Here is a 17,880-nt window from a genome sequence, read left to right as displayed (position 1 = left end):
CCTTTATGTATTTGAAAGTTTCTATCATATCCCCTCTGTCTCTTCTTTCTTCCAAGCTATACAGTACATATTAAGGTCCTTTAACCTTTCCTGGTAAGTTTTATCCTGCAATCCATGTCTGTCAATCTTATAGGTACACCTACACTTTAGATTAGAATGCCCACATGATACCCCCATTCATCCTGGTAGTTCTACAAAAACTCATCACCCAGAAGTTTATTTGCAGAAATCTATGCAAACAGTCCGATTCATCTGAAATCCATGCAAATGCTCCAGTGACAATCAATAGTTGAGTGAATGGAATGGTGCAGAAAGTTCTGAAAGTGCAGAAAATGCAGAAGGTGCATACATTTCTACAATGAATCTGCTGCATGTAAACATATACCCTTAGGCATCTTTCACACGGGCGTCATGGATTTGGGCCGGATAAGATGCGGGTGCGATTTTTCAGCGCAAGTGAAAAACATTTGAATGCGTTTTGTGCGCGCGTGAGAAAAATCGGCATGTTTGGTACCCAAACCCGAACTTCTTCACAGAAGTTCAGGTTTGGGTTAGGTGTTGTGTAGATTGTATTATTTTCCCTTAGAACATGGTTATAAGGGAAAATAATAGCATTCTTAATACAGAATGATTAGTAAAATAGGGCTGGACGGGTTAGAAAAAAAAATAATAATAATTTAACTCACCTTAATCCACTTGTTCGTGTGGTGATGGATCATGTGATGGACCATGTGATGAGTGCAGTGATCTCATCAAAGGTCCTTTACCTGGGTCCTGAAGAAAGAAGAAAGAAGAGAAACCATATTCTGTATTCAGAATGCTATTATTTTCCCTTATAACCATGTTATAAGGGGAAATTATAATGATCGGGTCCCCATCCCGATCATCTCCTAGCAACCATGTGTGAAAATCGCAGCGCCTCCGCACTTGCTTGCGGACGCTTGTGATTTTCACGCAGCCCCATTCACTTCTATGGGGCCTGCGTTGCGTGAAAAACGCACAAAATAGAGCATGCTGTGATTTTCACGCAACGCACAAGTGATGCGTGAAAATCACCGCTCATGTGCACAGCCCCATAGAAATGAATGGGTCCGGATTCAGTGCGGGTGCAATGTGTTCACCTCACGCATTGCACCCGCGCGGAAATCTCGCCCTTGTGCAAGAGGCCTTAAAGTTTTCATACCTTTCAATGTAAGTGACAGCCTAGGAGGAAATAATATGAACAGGAGACATTTCTATGTAAGAAATTCTGGAGAAATAACTGGAAATTCAATTCATATTACTCTAGTCAGTCTCACACCTCCGTAGTGGGTCATAGGTCTGACTTACGGACATTAGGAAGCTATTTTAAGATCAGTGACATTGACTTAAATTTTCTATCTAGGTGGCTAGATGAAGGAGAGGATGATGGAAAAATTGTGGGGAAGCTATCTGTCACAGATGAAGCTGATTTCCCAGCCAGTAAGTATATAAATCTGAAGCCAGCACCCCATCTTATCTTAAAGAGGATCTGTCATCTCTCCTAACATGTCTATATCAGGGCTCATGCACATGGCCGTTGCCAGGCCATGCCCGTATTGCGGCCAGCAAACAATATGCAGCCACCGGCCATGTACACCCCGCATCACAGATGCGGACCCATTCACTTGAATGGGTCGGCAATCCGGAAGGTCAGTGCGGAACGGAGACAAGGAACCCCACGGAGGCAATACAGAGTGCTTTCATGTGGTTTCTCCCGCACCGTAAAAAAGTAGTACATGCACTACTTTTTTTTGCGGTGTGGACAGTCCACGGACCCATTCAAGTTGCGGTCCCCAATGCACGGAATGGCCGTGTGCATGAGCCCTTAGTGACTACTTGTATTCTGTATATTAAACAGTTCTTATTTACTCTTTGATGTGCCATTCTGTTATTATTCCTGCTTGAAGTTATGGACGAATTGCTAGCAAGTTGCAGTGAAGGTCCAGATGGGGGATGTCCCAGCACAGTCTGACACTATCCAATCAGTGCTGCCAGTGTCAGACTGTGCAGGGACACCCCCTTACTAATAACACCCATCTGGACCTAGCGATTCATTCATAACTTCCAGCAGGAATAATAAAGGAATGGCACAACAATAGGTGCTCCAAAATGCTTATTACATGGGGGATGCAAGTAGTTACTAAAACAGACATGTCAGGAGAGGTGACAGGTCATCTTTAAGGTGAGTTTTATTTACGGTTACAATATTCTTACTTCAAACAGGGTACGAACTTGAAGCCAAGAAGAAGGAAATGGTAACTCACTCATGTTAATGTTAAGTATGTTAGTTCTGGAAGGCAATGGAAATGAAGATAACGTATTCTTTATAAACCTTTCTCATCAGTGGGCTGCTGAGAAGTGGAAGTATCAGAACAAGAACTGTCTGCAGCTGTACTGTAGAGCAACAGGGAAATTTATCCGACTTACCCCAGATGGCAAAGTGGATGCACTCGGAGACAAAAAGGATAAACATGGTACTTTTAGCCTTAAATGTACAAATATTCCTGTAATTCCTGTATTCCATGTAATATGAATAAAATGATGGGAGAGCATAACAAAATACAACAAGATAGGCCTTACCAAAATGAATATTCCCTCAATATACTTACCTTCTGCTCTGTCGAGTACCTTATAAATACTGCAGCCAGAGTTGTCAGGGTACATGTTTCCTGCTGTGCATAAAATGGTGTGATATTCACAGAGTTGCATCCCACAAAAAGCATTACTATGCAACAAATAGGGGATTTTAAGTAGAGCAATATTGCAATTAGAGTTGAGCAAAGTTTAGTAAAATTCGATTCGGCTGCTTCACAGAATTTTACAAAAAAATTTGCTTTGTGATGAATTACTTCGTCACGAAGTGCATTTCTTTGTAAGTAGTGGGTGCAATCACAGGGAGCGGCGATTGTGCCCTCCCCCCTGTCATTGTACCCTTTAGATGCCTCACTCATACATGATCGCAGCATCTGATATACATAAAAGAGTGTACATTTAAAAAATATATACTTACATAATCCAAGGGCCGGCCACCACATCTTGCTTGAAGGTCTGGTGTGAAATCTCGCACGGCCCAAGGTGACGTCATCATGCCGGCTGGCCCATCAAGCACGATGGCGGCCAGCGGCCCATTGCGAGCATATGGAGCAGGTATTTATTTTATTTTTTCTACCCTATTTCAGGTTAAATCGATTCCCTACCGCAAAGTACGAGAAAATTCGGCTTTGCAGTGAATTAAATTTATACATAAATTTGGATCAAAAACTTTGATTCGCTTATCCCTAATTGCAGTATACATTTTAAGGGATCGCTCTTTCTCTCAGGGGGTCGCAATTACAGACTTCTCCTCTGACAATGGGGTTCAAGTCCAAAAGGTGCTCTATTTTGGCACTTCAGAACCATCACACACATAAACATCAAAAATAAACACCTGCCCGTCTGGGCTCTACCTAATACATGTGTTGTCTCTACCTCACCTATAGAGCCCCATTCACACATGGAATTAGATCCAGCTTCCTCAGCCATATACGGTCCAGCAGCCTCCAGGCTGTGACCACACCAGCACCCTTGAGGAGGGGGGGGAGATGGTCCAGAAGTCCTCCCGACTTTTCCTCACTCTTTCCATAGGCGTCGCTGGGCCCCCCAAACTTCAGGCTTTACAAAGCCTTGTGGCCCCTCAGCCCTCCTGGCTGAGACCACACAGAGCCTCTCAGGCTTCCTCAGCCTTTTCCCCCCCAAGTCATACACAGAGGGTTGTTTTATCCCTCCTTTATTACAGCAGCAGGCCTCACCTGCAATCACCTCCGGTAAAAGACAATACATGTAGTGGAAGGGTGTGGACTGGCAGATCCCACTGCCAAACCTATTCCCCATTCCCCATTCCACATGAAATACAGCCCAGAAGAACATCTAGACAAAACTACACTTTGCTAAAACCACTGCAGCTTTCTGGATTTCAGTTATCTCACTCAGCTGAGGTATCTGGGTGGGATATACACGCCTCTCAGCACTTATACTGTACACATCCACATATCCCCCCTTCTTCTTCAGACCGGAGGTCTGAGCATTTTTCCACCGTGTCCTCCGGAAGATGTGACCAGTGTCACACTTTTCCCTTTATTCTGCCACACCCAAGCCAGCAGAGCTCAGTTTGTCACAAAAATCAGAGCTCAGTTTGTCAGTTTCGTACCCCACAACCAGTATTTTATGGGAGTCAGCCTTCGGTTCAGGTGCCTGACTGGCTGTTCACCCAGAGCAGACTTCGGGCCGTGAACCGACTCTTCTGCTTTCTCAGTGGGAATTGGTTGCGACACATTCTCAATCTTGCTATGTGTGGCCACAAATATTTCCGGTCTTTCCGGTACTCAATCCGGTTCACGTTATGATCCCACCCAGGCACTCCTTCATCAGCCTGGTTCACCTCGTGAACACTGCACATGAGTTCATAATCCATAGAACACTGTGGAAACTACTTATCTGCATCTGGTTCGTGTGGTACACCTTCTAGCACTACCACACTTTCCTGCACATTTACCACAGTGGGTTAGCTCAGCTGTGTGCTACCAACATTATCAATCAGCATTGTCAAATCACATAAATTTTTACCAGCAGAAGGAGCTTCTTCTCCGATCACAGCCTGCAAAGGAAAAGGGGTGTCATCATCATCATCATCATCATATATTTCACATAACTCCACATTTTAATTATGCATTTCAATTAACTTCACATTTTTATTCTGCACTTCATCTGAACCATTGTTTTCAATGGTCATTTCCCTTACACCATCATTTAAAGGGACAGGTACAGGTTCTACAAGAGTTTCATCACTTGCTGCAGAAGTGTCTCCTCTTCCCCACAACTCCCAAAACCAGGGGAAATCACAGCCCAACATTACATCATGCATGGGCTTTTTTGCAACACCAAGGTCATAAGTCCCAGTTCCCACTGGAGTCTCACACTCAGTAAGAGCCACAGGATAGTTCTTGCTATCCCCATGTATGTCCAGCACACTTTTGTCCAACACATAGTCCCCATCTAGCAAGCTGGCATGTACCAGGCTCACCTGGCTCCCTGCCTCCAATAATGCTTGGACTGCCATTTACCACAATGTCACACACTTTTGTCGCAGTCTCTAGTCCCGGTGTCTTAACACCTACCGACTCGGCACATAGCGACTGCCGCCGATTCACATCACGGTTCATGGCTTCTGAGGTAGTAGGGAACTGGTCAGTAACATGCCCAACCTCCAGAGCCTTGCTCACGATTTCATTTTCCGTCACACACACCATAACAGGAACGCTCTTACCCACAGATGTCACGGGTTCGGCTCTCCCAAGTGCTATACGCACATCTCCATAGCGGCCATCATCCTTCTCCTGGATGTTAGGAACCTCCAGCCCTTGGTTCCTGGTCACATGATCACATACAGGCACCTTAGTGCAGCCGTTGCCATGGGAAACACCTTGGCCTTGAATCCAGTCTTCCTTCTCAAGCCGACGAGTCACACACTCTGCTCAGATTCTCCAACCGTACAATTTGAAGCACTTTCTTCGCTCCAAAGCTGCCAAAACAACGGAACGTCTCTGACCACTATGAATTCTACTTCCAGGGTCTCACATTTCAAGAGCGCCCACTTTACAGAGCCATAGTCTGTTACAAAGGTCAGAGACACAGTGGTATCTGTCTCTGGCTCCCTCTTCAGAAAGTCCAGTACGTCGGGCATGACCCGAGCCACTTGTTGGCGGGAATCTAGAATGACCCCCAGCGGGACTCCCCCAATCACCAACCCGCAGGATCTCTCAAATGTGTTGTCAGATCTCCTGATTAAACAATCCTCCATTGCACATTCCTCCAGCTGGCAACACTCCCAGTAATACTTTGTTGCACCTTATGGGCTCCACCAAGCCGCAGAAACTTCCACATAGGATTTCATAGTGACCCCAAAAAAAAAAATTATCCACAGGTCAGTCTTTTTCACTTGGGCTTTCGGCCCTTTAAAATCACCACAAGATTTCCTTGCAACACAGCAAAAGTGTCCAGATTTGCAACAGCATCTTTATCCAGACATTGGCTTCCGGCCCTTTAAATTTCTCCAATACAATCTTCAGCAGCACATGTTCTTTTCTCATACCATCGCCCCTAGCGACACTTTGCCTTTTAACTTTCTGTTGCCCCTAACAACAACATTGTGCCATTTTAGCATGGACACATGCCCTTAGCAACCTGCTGTTGCCCTTTTAGCTTAGACATTGCCCGCATTCTCCACTAATTGTAAGGGATCGCTCTCTCTCAGGGGGTCGCAATCACAGACTTCTCCTCTGACAACAGGGTTCAAGTCCAAAAGGTGCTTTATTTCGGCACTTCAGAACCATCACATACATAAACATCGAAAATAAACACCTGCCCGTCTGGGCTCTACCTAATACACGTGTTGTCTCTACCTCACCTATAAAGCGCTGTTCACACACAGGATTAGATCCAGCTTCCTCAGCCATATACGGTCCAGCAGCCTCCAGGCTGTTACCACATCAGCACCTTTTGGGGGGAGATGGTCCAGAAGTCCTCCCGACTCTGACCGTGCGACCCTCTTTCCGTAGGCGTCGCTGCGCCCCCCAAACTTCAGGCTTTACAAAGTCTTGTGGCCCCTCAGCCCTCCTGGCTGAGACCACACAGAGCCTCTCAGGCTTCCTCAACCTTTCTCCCTCCAAATCATACACAGAGGGTTGTTTTATCCCTCCTTGATTACAGCAGCAGGCCTCACCTGCGATCACCTCCGGCAAAAGACAATACATGTAGTGGAAGGGTGTGGACTGGTAGATCCTACTACCAAACCTATCCCCCAGTCCACATGAAATACAGCCCAGAACAACATCTAGGCAAAACCGTCTCAGCAAACTACACTTTGCTGAAACCACAGCAGCTTTCTGGATTTCAGTTATCTCACCCATCTTAGGTATCTGGGTGGAATATACACACCTCCCAGCACTTATAATGTACATATCACCACAACATGCAATAAAAATATTGTCTGTTTTTATGTACATCACATTTTTCTCTCTGGTAGCGCCCTCTGCTCTTTATCCTTCGTGTCCATCTGCTCCTGTATTCAGAGGTGACCTACCATGCTCAGTAGCTTCCCTGCCACCTTCTCCTCATTGATAGTGGAGTGATCTCACAGTGACGTAGCCTGGACGCCTTTCATTCATTCATTCATTCATTCATTCATTCATTCATACCTACTAAATTAACAGAAATGTATAGCTATCTCTCTCAGCAACCTTCAGCACTCCAGGTGTTGTGAAACTGCAACTCCCAGCATGCTCTATTTACTTCTATGGGAATCCCAAGAACAGCCTGGCAAGTTAAAATGTTAGGAGTTGTAGTTTCACAACAGCTGGAGTGCTGAAGTTTGCTGACCCCTGCTCTAAAAAGTGAAGAAAGAAATTGTGGGGGCATTACATAATGTATATGTCTCTCTGGGACTATGGGTGAAGGACTATTTTATATGCAGGGGGGAAGGGGTTAACAAGAGCTAATTGCAATGATTCCTGGGAGATGCAGGTGCTTGATATACTGCTACCCACCTACAGAAAGTGAAGAAAGTCCTCCAGAAAATGTTATTAAAAACAGTTTTCACTTCATGGGCTAACCACTTTAAAGAGGACCTGTCCCCTCTCCGGACATGCCTATTTTAATAGCTACATGGATTCCCCACGTACTAACAATTCTGGAGCATCTATTCTTATGCCTCTATGTCGTGCCATTCCTTTATTATTTCTACTAGAAGTTATGAATGAATTGCTAGCAGTCTGCAGTAAGGGTACAGAGGGGAGGTGTAACGGATCTCCTGGCACCCCGACAGGGTACCTCCGTTGATAGATGCTCCTAGTGCTTCCTGAGGGCTCCAAGTACTCCACTCAACACTGTAACCACCACAGGAACAGGAACAGCTCTTACAACAGCTAAGAGTTATAGCCAGGGGAGTATACAGCGTATAGCAATCCCCACACACATGAGACAAGGCTCTATGTTGAATGTAAAACAGGAACTCACTTTATTGAAGATCAACTCAGTATATATATACAATTCAAGAAGTCTAACAACATAAATCAATGAACCATGAACAACATGCAAACAGACATCTTCACCCCCTCCATAATGAATGAATAGGGAGAGAGGAGACACATGTGATTGGATTATCTCCTGAGTGTATCATAGGGTGATCTACTCATCTAGGAGTCGGCTGCTCCTAGAGTCAGCTATTGTAATCCCATCACTAACACAATCAGTGGGAGTCTCAGTGCAGAGTTTACCCTTTGTGTGCTGCTGAATTCACACCCTGCACCTTTAATGGGCAATAGGAAATATGTGGCATATAAATTCCATACATAAATCAGGGTTCATAGTTCCTTGTAACCCCAAAAGGTCTAAGGGGGTCTCCATAGTTCTGGGTCCATAGTCCGTAGGAAGGAGGCTGGCCCTCAGGCTTCTCCAGCAGCCCCAGTGACGGTTCAGTCCGTCACAGGAGGTAACCAGTTGGTGCACAGACTGAAAATGGCAGCACTGATTGAATAGAGTGAGTCTGTGCAGGTACACACACCCAACTGGGTACCTCCCCTCTGTACCCTTACTGCAGACTGCTAGCAATTCATTCATAACTTATAGTAGAAAAAATAACGGAACAGCACAACATAGAGCAATAAGAATAGATGTTCCAGAATTGTTATTACATGGGGAACGCATGAAGCTATTAAAACAGGCATGTCAGGAGAGGCGACAGGTCCTCTTTAAGCTCCCTTATTCAGTACTGGAGCATTTATATAGGGTTCGCATCGCATTACAATTAATAATTCAATTACAATCACTGCTGATTGCAGGATTCTGAGTGCTGCCACAACATGCAATATGGAGCCTCGATGAGATAGAAAATGTCCTTCCAAGTATATTAAGGGAATGGATACATGCATTTTACTCCTGAACTGTTTTTCATGTTTGGATAATTTTGTTTTTGAAATATATCCAGTTAGAACAATAGAGGTTTATTACAATTAACCTTAAAGGGAAAGGGGTTGTCCACCATTTTCCAGACCTCTCAGAGTGGCCTGACCCGCAGTAGTAGTCATACTTACCTGCTCCCCGATGCTGGGTTCTGGCTCCATTGCTCCATTGCCAAATCTGCAGCTCCCGATGTGCTCGTGTCAACATCTTGTATGACATGACCGCTGCAGCCAATTGCTGGGAAATGATCACTTGAGGCAAGTGGAGCAAGTCACCAGCAATTAACTGCAGAGGCGTCAAACAGGATGCTTACAGGGAGCCAAGAGAAGCAGCCAAAGCCGAGAAGTGAAAGAGCTTGGACCCTGCCCCGGGAAGCAGGTAAGTATGCTTCCCTTTACAGATCTGCTCAAGGTGGGGAATTGCCGAAACCACCCAAAGGTTCACATCCCCATTAAAGTAAATGCCTACTGAATTCCATACATATTGATTTTATAGATAGGACTGCGGATAAGTATCTGATCAATCGGGGTCCAACCATTTGGGCCCTTACCGATCACGAGAATGGGAGACCTGTATTCCCCTGTTTGAATGGGCGGAGGTTACGTATTCACACTGCCGCTCTATTCAGCTCTGTAGGACTGCCAGACGTAGTCATCCGCTTGTACTCAGCTATCTCCAGCAGTCCCACAGGCATATTAAGAAATTAGTACAGACTTTTGAACAAAATAGGGTTTGGAGATATTCACTTTAGGCATTCTCTATTATTTTTCCTCTTCTGTAGTAAATAGAAAAATGAAAAATTTGGTGGGCAGAAGGTAGAAAATGGAATCTGTGCATGTAAATCTTGCTTTTCTGGGTTCTCCAGAAATTTCTTCTAATCTGCAGTTGTTACTTATCTGTGGAAGGAAGATATTTTACTTACTACTTAGGTACTATGTAAAACATCCTCCTTCCACAGCTTAGTAACAACTGCAGATTAGAAGAAATGACAGGAGAACAGTGGTGGATTATAATTGGGGCATTTGGGTCGGCAGCCCCCGGGCCCGGCATCGCTGAGGGGCCCAACCCAGACCCAAATGCCCACAAACTACAGCGGGGCACGGGAGCGCATAGTACCCTGCCCCGCCGCCTATCACCTCCATAGGCTTCAAGCCTAGTAGGCCTGAGGCCTATGTGGTGGTAGAAGCCCGGCGTGCGTGGTGACATCATCGCGCTTTGACGTACGCGCGCCTGCCTCACCATTCCGGACACAGGTAAGTATTAGCCTTTTTTTTTGCTTGTTTTTTGTGTGTGTGCCAACTTTGGGAGGCAAAGGAGGACATATTACTACAGGGACAGTGGGGGCAAATGTTTCCATGGGGGCAAATTACTTAATTGGGGGCAGTGTGGGGGCAAATAACTTAATGAAGGGCAGTGTGGGGGCAAATTACTTAATGAAGGGCAGTGTGGGGGCAAATTACTTAATTGGAGGCAGTGTGGGGGCACATTACTTAATAAAGGGCAGTGTGGGGGCAAATTACTTAATTGGGGGCAGTGTGGGGTCAAATTACTTAATTGTGGGCAGTGGGGGTCAAATTACTTAATTGGGGGCATTGTGGGGGCAAATTACTTAATGAAGGGAAGTGTGGGGTAAATTTCTTAATTGGGGGCATTTTGGGGGCAAATTACTTAATGAAGGGGAGTGTAGGGGGCAAATTACTTAATGAAGGGCAGTGTCGGGGCAAATTACTTAATGAGGGGCAGTGTGGGGGGTTATTACTTGATGGGGCAGTGTGGGGGCAAATTACTTTGTGGGGCAAACTACTACACGGGGAACAGTGTGGGGGGAATTACAAAATGGCAGGCAGTGTGGAAGAAATTACTATATGGAGCAGTGTGGGCGAAATTACTATATGGAGCAGTGTGGGGGAAATTACTGTATGGGACAGTGTAGGGGAAATTACTGTATGGGGCAGTGTGGGGGAAATTACTGTATGGGGCAGTGTGGGGGAAATTACTATATGGAGCAGTGTGGGGGAAATTACTGTATGGGACAGTGTAGGGGAAATTACTATATGGGGCAGTGTGGGGGAAATTACTAAATGGGGGCAGTGTGGGGGAAATTACTATATGGGGCAGAGTGGGGGAAATTACTATATGGAGCAGTGTGGGGGAAATTACTAAATGGGGGCAGTGTGGGGGAAATTACTAAAAGGGGGCAGTGTGGGGGAAATTACTATATGGGGCAGAGTGGGGGAAATTACGAAATGGGGGCAGTGTGGGGGCATTGCTATTAGGGGACATTATTTTTGGGGACACTATACAAGCATTATTACCTGGAGCACAGTATAGGGTGTGTTTATTACTGGGGGCACTCTAGGGGACATTATAATTGCTGTAGGCACTATAGGGACCTTTGGGGTAATTTATCAAACTGGTGTAAAGTAGAACTGGCATAGTTGCCCATAGCAACAGATTCCACATTTCATTTTTCACAGCTCCTTTGGAAAATGAAAGGTGTAATCTGATTGTTTACTATGGGCACCTAAGCCAGTTCTACTTTACACCAGTTTGATAAATGACCCCAATTATGAGAAATCTAACGTGTCTGTGTAACAAACTCTGTAGAGACGAAATGCGGCTGAAAGAATTTGTCATGGCGTTCTGTGTCAAATGGAGGAGAAGAGGAAAGAGAAGGTCTACATGACAGGAGATGTCACTGGATTTAATAGGTATGTGGTGCTGTATTCTGCTATATGTAGAGCTGGCTCACTACTGTGACCTGTGTCTCATCTTCTCCTCCAAGTCTTTTTTTATCATAATCATATGTACAGTATTTTAAATTTGGCAACTTATTTTAATAGTTCACTGTGTTATGTGGGGTGTTACATAGGACTGCAGGTAACATCTATGAAATCTGTACTCAGAGAGTTATGAGATGGTGGGGGTCATACTCCTGGCACCCCCACCAATCAGCTGTTTGAGGAGACCGACCGTGATGTCCCAGTGAGCGCCGCAGCCTCTTTGCTCCTTATCCTGTCCATTTGATAGCACTGCGCTTGGTATTGCAGCTCAGCCACAATCACTCAGATGGGACAGAGCTGCACCGAGACCATGTGAACCATGTCATATGGCCTAGGAAGAGACTGTGGCGCTTACGAAGCACCGCAGCCTCTTCATACAGAAAAAAAACTAAAACTAAAACTAAAATGGAGGGGGGGGGGGGCAAGTTGGGTAGACAGCCCCGGGCCTATCATGCACTTAATCCGCCCCTGCAGGAGAACCCCTTGAAGACATCTGGATACATGCATATGAATTTTTAGAGGAATGGACAATGGGATCTCTCAAATGGTGGAATGTGAAAAACAGATTACAGAGGTAGAGAAGAAAGGTTCACACACAGTGTAAAGGTTGTGTGAGTGAAGGCATTCTGAAGATTAGTGAGGGAATAGTCTGGAAAGAGCTTTTTTAGGTTAGTATTAGGAGTTTAAATTAAAGGATAGGTTAGGGAGGCGCTAAGCTGCCATTACTCATCAATCTTAGTCAGACGAAAGCTCCCAGCATGCCTTGTCAATCTTAAAGGGGTTCTGCAGTTTGTTTAAACTGATGATCTATCCTCTGGATAGATAATCAGCATCAGATCGGTGGGGTCCGACACCCAGGACTCCTGCTGATCAGCTGTTTGAGAAGGCAGTGCCGGAGTGGCACTCCAGGAGCGCCGCGGCCTTCTCGCTGTTTACCGCAGGCCCAGTGACATCACAACTAGTATCACTGGCCTGGGCGGGGCTAAGCTCCATTCAAGTGAACTGAGCTTATCCCCGCCCAGGCCATTATACTAGTCGTGACGTCACTGGGCCTGCGGTAAACAGTGAGAAGGCTGCGGCGCTCCTGGAGCGCCGCTGCCTTCTCAAACAACTGATCGGCGAGGGTCCCTGGTGTCGGACCCCCGCTGATCAGATGCTGATGACCTATCCAGAGGATAGATCATCAGTTTAAACAAACTGCAGAACCCATTTAAGATGTCTGTACCTTGATGCATCATTATATAATTGTAGGACAGAATGCCCATACACTTATTTATAATCCAGTTTGAACTTTTCTTTTTTTATATGTAGCTTTGTTTGACGTTCTGGTAAAGAGAGGAAAGGTGCGTGTCTTCAGAAGTCATCACCTCCGACATCTTGCATTGGCAATCGACAAGGGAGTAGTTGCTGCAATGGTATGAAGGACATATTTTCAATATAAATGTGTTTCTGATTTCCTTTAAGAATATTTTGCATTATAAATGTTCTGTACAGTCCCCATTGGGGGAAAAAAAATCTATATTCCACGGCATGGCATATTCATTAGTATTCATAATAAAGCTGACAGTACATGATGTCTCATGTATAAAATGTCTGTAAGCCTTTTTGCTGAGATGCCTTTTCACCTCTATATTAATAAATTATTTCAAGTACATTTTATTTAAACAAACTATACTTGGAAAATATGAAATATATACAGCATACATAACATACAATATATCAATCTGTAAAAAAAAAACTTACCCTAGATGAATTTAATATGGGCTTTATTAGCAGTGTGCATAAACTGTCCATACAGGCTCGACAGAAACCCTACTTAAGGCTATGTTTACATTTGCAAATAGCTGAATGCAATGATATTAGTCCCAAGAAAATGAACACCACTATGGGACCTCGATGGAGCCATTGCAAATCTATTAGGTACATTGGGTGACAAGCATCTTAACTCCCAGTATAAACAGAAACCAAGACACAGTTGTTAAGAGATCTTACATTCAGATTTGCACATCTGACCGAAACTTATGAAAGGATATTGCCATATTGGATATTTATGGTGTATCGCCAGGATACATGGGGCTTACTCCTGTTTCCAGAATGGAGCTCCAAAGTTAACAAAGAACAAGCCTCACACGTGTGACCACCCTCCATTCACCACTATGGGACTTCCAAAAATTGCTTAGCGCTGGCTCGGCTATTTTCAGAAGCCCCATAATGATGAATAGAAGGGTGGTCACACTTGCACTGCTTGCTCTCCATTCACTGCCATGTGACTTCCAAGGTTCCATAGTGGGGAATGCAGAGGATGCGGCACGTGCACAGTGTGCTCTCCTTTTTAACTTCTGGATCCTGTTCTAGATATAGGAGTAGGTCCCAGAGGTGGAACCTACACCTATCTGACACTTATAGCATAACCTATCGATATGCCACAAATGTCTAAGATGGGACTACCCCTAGTCCTCAATGCAAAATGTGAGCCCACTACTTCACATAATATATAGTTCTGGTCTCCTTTATTTTAGCCCAATTAAGATTTAAAGTCAGGGTTACACCCCCTGACTAAACCTGTGTTCTGCTAACAACACTTGGAGGGCAGGCAAGAGAATTTGAGTTTACACTTATTACCCTGTATGGTTACACATATAGCTTAGACCAGGGATGCCCAACCTGCTGCCCTCCAGCTGTTGCAAAACTACAACTCCCAGAATGCCATGATAGCTGTAGGCTGTCCAGGCATGATGGAACTTGTAGTTTTGCAACAGCTGGAGGGCCGCAGGGTGGGCATCCTGTCTTAGACTCATAAAAGGGTTAATTCAAGCAGTAGAGGTCTGTCGAGGAATGGTCAATAATGTATTAACATATAGATTCACCTGGTTACACAGTGGAGCTTGGAATTTTCTGATTATTAAAAAATTATTTAAAGTATGATGAAAAGTTATGCATCTAAAATTCACTTCTCATATTGCAACACCAAGAAGGAAAAGTCGTGGAATTATATCAATTACGGGATCAATAGACATGTTAATGATATGCAAATGATTAAAAAAAGGAAACTAAATATTCAAAACATCTCTATTTATTCAATATAGAATATGGACACTATGTGCAGAAATGCGTGCACTTACACACCTCGGCTTTTTAATGGTTGTCTGAGGAATATTCTGCTATGCTGAATGCACTTGCATATGCAAATCATCAAGGTCAGCTGCTGGCCCTTTGCAATGACATCCCAGATGTGCTCGATGGGAAACAAGTCTAGGGCATGGTAGCACGTTTAAGCCATGCAGGCTGCTAACAGTAGTACAACAGAATGATCACTTAACTGGAGTTGTAACCAGTCAAACCAAAGTAATGTATATGGCACCCATAAATATTGAAAGTGTAATTGAAAAGTGGGATTGCCTTAAAAGATAACTTTTAATAGTCAATGGTTAAAATAGTAGGCCCAATAGTTTAATTAGAGACTACATACATTAGTAGTCATACACCACCAAATGAAAAAGGTATAGAAGAGAAGCAGGTGTGAAATGTAAACACTTGCTAGGAGGGTGAGTTTACAAAACATAGGAATACAGATAAAGAGGAATACAGATGCTGGGTCTCTTCCCCTAGTATATCCCTAGGTTCTAACTCAAGATGATGCCCTCACTATATGTCCCTTAGTGTCCCTTGCAGGCAATAACAGTGACTGCCCAGCTTCGTCAGAATTGCAAAGGTATCACACATCCAAGGACATACAAATCATATAGTACCAAACAAAAACATAGGCCCGACGCGTTTCACTGGCAGTCAGCCAGGTCATCAGGGGACCTATATGCAAAACAAAACAGAATACACACATATACACAATTAGAGAAGTATCCAATCCACGGTGCTTCCAAGTGTGTTGGGGCCAGCCAGGGAAGGAACAGTATTGTGAAAAAAAATGGTACTTAGCTTCTCTATGTGCAGCGATTCAGGGTCCACTCCTCCTGCGTGATGGCAGTGAGTGCCCGTGCTGGCGTTCTTTTAAACCAGCGCGGGCCTAGAGGGGTTGCGTTGCCTGCCCCTTCATCATGAGGGGTAGGGATTTCTGCAGTAATGTAACAGGCAAAATGTATTCCATCAAGTGCTTTCTCAATTGTAGATCAAGGGGAGTCATCTACAAGGTAACATGTCACTGCGGCCTAGAATATATAGGCAAAACCACCCGGGAATTTCGAAGACGAGTGGGAGAACACCTAGGGGACATTAGAAACGGTAGGGACACCACACTGGCTAAACATGTAGAAGCTAGCCATAATGGCAAAAATGAGGGCATGACATTCATGGCCATTGAACTCGTTCCTCTGTTGAAAAGAGGAGGCAACTGGGACAGGAAAATACTGCAAAGGGAGACCTGGTGGATATTTGAATTGAAGACCTCACAACCAAATGGTTTAAATGAGCAACTTTCCTTTGGGTGCTACATTGGGGAGACCAGGTCATCCCGTTGACTAGTGGCAGCTGTCCAGTTGCCTCCTCTAAGAGGGTCAAAAAAGATTAGTTCATTAGATGAGTGATCATCAATTGGGGTATCTTTGATACCCAGAATGACCCTCACCGAGAGCCCCTATATGGAGTGGGGCAATCCACCCCGACCCCCTATGTGCTGAGGTCGGATGCCCGATCTGCACGATATGTTCATACTTCATATTACATATAGGGACCCATCTACTTGTCTAGCTTCTTTTAATGGGGCTTTATTAGGTCCCCCCAGTTTAATTTTCTGCCAATATGCTTATCCCGCTGAACCAGATACCATTGGGTAATTTATTCATCTATTTCTTTAAATCTAACCTGTCCAATGAACCTGCTACTTAAATACCTTGGTAGCGTTTTCTATGATTCTATAGGAATGACGCACCTTACATGGCTATTTATGCCACTATGTATGTATGGTTGATTGGGGGTGGCTGAGTTAGCCCATCTCTCATACCCCTCATCTCCATATCTCCGCCCCTTAACCATCTCCCGACCGCCTAACGCAGGGATGCGTCCTGCGGGCGGTCGGTTTGTTCCTCGTAGACGCATATACGCGTCATCTCGCGAGACGCGAGATTTCCTGTGAACGCGCGCACACAGGAGCGCGCGTTCACAGGAACGGAAGGTAAACGAGCTGATTTACAGCCTGCCAGCGGCGATTTTTTTTAACCCCTGAAAGGTATATCAGACGCTGTTTTGTTAACAGCGTCTGATATACCTGCTACCTGGTCCTCTGGTGGTCCCTTTTGCTTGGATCGACCACCAGAGGACACAGGCAGCTCTGTAAAGTAGCACCAATTACCACGCTACACTACACCCCCCCTGTCACTTATTAACCCCTTATTAACCCCTGATCACCCCATATAGACTCCCTGATCACCCCCCTGTCATTGATCACCCCCCCTGTAAGGCTCCATTCAGATGTCCGTATGTGTTTTGCGGATCCGCAAAACACGGACACCGCGGACCCGCAAAACACGGACACCGGCAATGTGCTTTCCGCATTTTGCGGATCTGCACATTGCCAGAACTATATAGAAAATGCCTTTTCTTGTTCGCAATTGCTCTACAAAAAACGCAGTTTTCAACCAGGCCTGATCTTGTGCGCACACTCGCGTTCAGTCTGCCCCACCGCAGTGACAGAATATATATTTTTCTGATCACTGCAGAAACACCGTAAAATCGCTTCGGCGCTATACACTGCGTGCAGAATTATTAGGCAAATGAGTATTTTGACCACATCATCCTCTTTATGCATGTTGTCTTACTCCAAGCTGTATAGGCTCGAAAGCCTACTACCAATTAAGCATATTAGGTGATGTGCATCTCTGTAATGAGAAGGGGTATGACATCAACACCCTATATCAGGTGTGCATAATTATTAGGCAACTTTTTTTCCTTTGGCAAAATGGGTCAAAAGAAGGTCTTGACAGGCTCAGAAAAGTCAAAAATAGTGAGATATCTTGCAGAGGGATGCAGCACTCTTAAAATTGCAAAGCTTCTGAAGCGTGATCATCGAACAATCAAGCGTTTCATTCAAAATAGTCAACAGGGTCGCAAGAAGCGTGTGGAAAAACCAAGG

At 44.8% G+C, this 17,880-nt stretch overlaps 1 protein-coding gene across 1 annotated transcript in view; it reads left to right on the top strand.

The window, feature by feature from the left end:
* Nucleotides 1-17,880, top strand: part of RP1 (RP1 axonemal microtubule associated) — a 595,469-nt gene that overhangs the window by 123,326 nt on the left and 454,263 nt on the right. Inside the window, exons 10-13 of the mRNA XM_040433131.1 lie at nucleotides 1,385-1,461; nucleotides 2,245-2,276; nucleotides 2,366-2,495; nucleotides 13,110-13,213. Coding sequence (XP_040289065.1) covers nucleotides 1,385-1,461; nucleotides 2,245-2,276; nucleotides 2,366-2,495; nucleotides 13,110-13,213 — 343 coding nt within the window. The remainder of the gene's footprint in view (nucleotides 1-1,384; nucleotides 1,462-2,244; nucleotides 2,277-2,365; nucleotides 2,496-13,109; nucleotides 13,214-17,880) is intronic.

This window comes from Bufo bufo, chromosome 5 (assembly GCF_905171765.1).
Source record: "Bufo bufo chromosome 5, aBufBuf1.1, whole genome shotgun sequence".
Lineage (NCBI taxonomy): Eukaryota > Metazoa > Chordata > Amphibia > Anura > Bufonidae > Bufo > Bufo bufo.
This window is presented reverse-complemented; position numbering and strand designations above follow the sequence as displayed.